The sequence below is a fragment of the Trachymyrmex cornetzi genome, unplaced genomic scaffold, assembly GCF_001594075.2.
Source record: "Trachymyrmex cornetzi isolate Tcor2-1 unplaced genomic scaffold, Tcor1.1 scaffold1559, whole genome shotgun sequence".
Classification (NCBI taxonomy): domain Eukaryota; kingdom Metazoa; phylum Arthropoda; class Insecta; order Hymenoptera; family Formicidae; genus Trachymyrmex; species Trachymyrmex cornetzi.
The window spans coordinates 264,064-268,433 of NW_017296156.1; the positions used below are offsets into that span (position 1 = coordinate 264,064).

Sequence of the window (4,370 nt, forward strand, 5' to 3'; positions counted from 1 at the left end):
TCCGACTAGCGGCTGGATCGACCAGTCGCTTTCCTCGGCCCTTCCTTCTTCCCTTAATTCCTTGCTGTCCTCCAACATTGCAAATGGACAGGACTTACAGTCTAATTTAGATTTTAGCATGATCGGAACATCACTCTTCAACTTAATGGCGGAAACTACGTCCGAGCACGTGGCTAATACTATGCAGTCTCCAAGAGAAAGTTGCAGCACGCCTCTCCCGATGGACAAAGAATTCATTCAAGCTTCCAGGAAAAGGGGCAGACAACAGGATACTTCACACAACCTTAAATCGAAGGCTGCGAAGACGTCCCAGTCAAGTTAGCGACGCAGTTACGTCTCCCTCCGCCATTTCTGACAAAGCGAGTAATCCCACCTCATCGCAAATCAAACAAGTTGTACCATCCAAAACTAATTATCAATATTCCGACTTGGACGCATCGCCTTACGCGGTATACATTTACTCGGACAAATCCTCCACCTTGCATTTTTCCGTTCTGTCTAAAATAGTATCAGAAATCGCTAATGCGGACATTTTCTCGATTAAGCGATTAGGAAGTGGCAAGGCCATAGTAGAGGTTAGGTCGACGACAGCCACTAACCGCTTAGTTAACAACTCGGCCTTCGAAAAATACAAGATCAGGGCCTTCATCTCATCGTACCGCGTTCTCAGAACAGGCATCATCAAGGGTATCGATCAAACACTCTCTTTAGATTGCATCAAGGACAGCATTCGATTCCAAGTCAAGATTCTAGAGGTTCAAAGACTAAACCGACGAATGACTATCAACCACGAAACCACTTATATCCCATCGAGAACTCTCTGTATAAAATTTGCAGGACAGCAATTACCTAGCGATATAACTTTATTCAATGCTAAATATACAGTGGAGCCATATGTGCCCAAGCTTAGAATATGTTATGTATTCTACAGAGTGGGGCACGTAAGCAAGGACTAATAATAATAAAAGTTCAAAACCGCGATGCCTCTATTGCGGTCAAGAACATGAAAAATCCATAGAATGCGAGCACAGATCACTACCATCTAGATGTATTAACTGCGGCGGAGAACATCTAGCAATCTCATTCGATTGCCCGGTCGTCAGGAATCATAAGGAAGTCATCAACCTTGCTGCATATGAAAACATACTTCATGTCGAAGCAAAAAGAATAATTGCCGCAAACAACAATCCTGTTAGTGTTTCCATTACGATAAATCCTCGTAACTTCCCATATATCAACAACACCCAACAGTCTCTGCACAACGATATTCGAGGTTTTTCCAGGTACAACACATTTAATAGATTTTCCAACTTGAACTCTGACAAACACGGAGACGCTGGGACAACACGCCACCTTAGCTACGCGGAAGCAGCAAGTGCATCATCGCCGGGGCGATCTCTCTGAAAACCGGGGATCGTTAACGTGGAATCTCTTTCGGCAAATGGCGCCCGCCTGGAGACGTCTAGGGGGCATCGTGGCGGCGGTCATCCGTCAGCCTTCAAGGCCACCAATTCCACATTGCGGCAGCAACACAATAAAATTTTGTGCCAACCTAACGGCCGACCTCATGGGAGAAAGAATTCTGTCTCTTCAGGGAACGAGAAACTTAGCTTCGCCAACAATATATTTGAGCAAATAATAAATCTTTTATCTAGTTTCAAGAACTTATTCAATAACCAGCAAATTTCAACGATCCAGTAATTGAAATATTATCAAGGTTAGCCAATTTTATCAGAAGTTCTAACCTTAACCTTGACTTCCTCCTTGGGCTAATAACCGGTATTGGATCCAACTCTTTTGACTCCACTGGAACTTCAGTAACTAATAATAAAGCCGGCGGCACACGATGCTTGTTTTCCTACTGGATTGCTAGCTGGATTAGAATCTTGCCACCGTATTGGATGTGATGCTGTCAGTGCCAGCATCGCAGGCAATACAGTGGCAAGATTCTATCACTAATAACAAAAGAAACTCTCGCTCTTTCAACATCCTACAATGGAACTGTTGTGGGGCCAGAAGTAAGCTTCCTCAACTCCAGGTGATCTCTAAAAATTATGACATTATTTGCATCCAAGAGTCGCTGCTCTCTCCTTCCTCTATTTTTTCTTTGCGCGGCTTTTATGCTTTAAGAGCCGACATTACCAAACCAGGTACGAGAGGAATCTGCATTCTAATCAGATACAATATCATTTTCAGCATCATCAACCTGTCAGATTTGAAGGACGACTCAGTAGAGATGCTTGCTGTGGAAGTGTCTTCAGACAACGAGAAATTTACAATCGTCAACATCTACCGGCACCCAAACCACAATATTCCCGCTCCATTTTACGATTATCTGATGAAATTTGGAGACCCCAGTACCAACTGCATTCTTGTTGGTGACTACAACGCACATCACTCTCAATGGGGCTGCTCAAACACAGACCGCGCCGGCAAATTTAGCCTATCAGCAACAGAGGATCATCACGCATACATTCTAAACGACCAACGACCTACTCTGCTCCTTCCGCCTAGTTCGGGTCCTTCAATCATAGACCTGATTATAGCTACTGCAAACATGGCTCCTCTATGTGAGGCGCGCACAGAAGAGGACACCTGGGGCAGCGATCATTTCCCCATCACAGTCAGAATCGGTATTAGCTTGATCTTGCGACAACGATACGCCTATAAAATCAAGCTCGATGAAAAAGAGCTAACTGCGTTTCATAGCGTCCTCGCCAGCTCATATGACTCTTTTATTAGTCACTTACCTTCTGATAAAAAAGAGGCATACTCCAGATTAACGAATCATTTAGTCGACACGGCAGTAATGTGCCGCTCCTCTTCCACTAACGCTACAAGTCCGGCACCGTACCAATATCCAATGAGAGAGCCATCCCTCCGTGGTGGACTGATTTATGCCAGGAAGCAATCATCAAACGCAGGGAGGCGGCCCGAATTTGGCAGAGAATTCCTACAATCGAAAACTTTCATAATTTTGAAAAAGTGAGGGTAAAGTGCCCTAAGGTTCTTTTCAGAGAAAAGAGGAAAGGATGGAGAGAATTTATCGGATCATTTGACTCTAAAACTCCGACCTCAGAAATCTGGTCACTTATCAGAGCCTTCAAACGAGGTAATATGTCACTCTCAAGTCACACGGCTGACCCCTCTAAAGAGAGACAGACTACGCAGCCATTCAGAAACTATGCCCGCCATCATGTTTTCAAGATATTTCAACGAGTCTAGAGGAAATGAACAAGGACAACAATTCCGGCGCTATCTTCGAGGAAATTGACTCCCCAATCACCGTGAGGCATCTGGAACGTGCAATTTCCACCATGAAGAAGAAATTGCTTCCAGGCCTAGACAGAATCAGCAACAACATGCTGGCAAACTTGCCAGACAAATATAAGGAACTTCCCAGTGAGAAATGATAATGGAATCGACATCGAATCGATGTCGATTCGACATCGAAATCATCAAATCGACGTCGAATCGACGTCGATTCGATATCGATTTCATTGTCATTTCTCACTGGGTTCTAGTGAATCTCTTTAACAGATTATTGACCGAGGGATGTCTGTCCCAGACGAATGGAAGGTGTCTTTGGTTGTATTCATCCCCAAAGCGGGAAGCTCGGGAGTCAGGCCTATTTCCTTGCTCTCTTGTATCCTAAAACTATTGGAAAAAATCGTATATTGGAAACTACTTTGGCTGATGGAGTCACAATCCCTCCTCCCTCAAGAACAGATGGGATTCCGTCCTAGTCTGTCATGTAATGACAGTTTAGTAACTTTCACAAACCTAACCTAACCCTAGGAGCCGTCTCCAACAGGGAGTTCATGGTGGCTGCCTTCCTTGACATCACCGGAGCGTTCGACAACGTACACCCTTCCGCGATCATGAATGAGCTCAAAAGCGCCGGAACACCAGCCGTGATCAGGAAATTTGTGGAGAATTTGATTATTGCTAGGACGGTGCACTTCGTAGAAGACGGAAATATCAGAGACAAATACTTTGCTTATAGAGGACACCTCTCAAGGATCAGTTCTCAGTCCCTTACTCTTCAACTTTTCCCTCAGCAGGATCAGGGAATGTGTGGGGGAAGCCTCCTTCCTTCAGTACGCGAATGATATTGTCATCTTTGCCGCAGATAGAAATCCCCTAGAAGCACTTTCCAGGGTACAAAAAGCCCTTGATAACATCGCAGTTTTTCTCAACGATAAGGGTCTGGACCGGGTGGCACCCAGTTGGACACGGCTCAATTGGACACGAGCCATTCACAGTGCTTGAGACGGGGTGATCCCGATTGACCACGTCTCGATTGGACACCACCAATCAGAGCGACCGGTGCTTAGGAGCTTTGTAGTCTCAAGCGCTGTGAGTGGCTC

At 45.1% G+C, this 4,370-nt stretch overlaps 1 protein-coding gene across 1 annotated transcript in view; it reads right to left on the reverse strand.

Moving 5' to 3' along the window:
- The window catches only part of LOC108758260 (retinoid-inducible serine carboxypeptidase), a 19,779-nt gene extending 19,701 nt beyond the window's left edge, over nt 1–78 (reverse strand). Inside the window, exon 1 of the mRNA XM_018503127.1 lies at nt 7–78. Coding sequence (XP_018358629.1) covers nt 7–78 — 72 coding nt within the window. The remainder of the gene's footprint in view (nt 1–6) is intronic.
- Between the last annotated feature and the right edge of the window lie 4,292 nt (nt 79–4,370).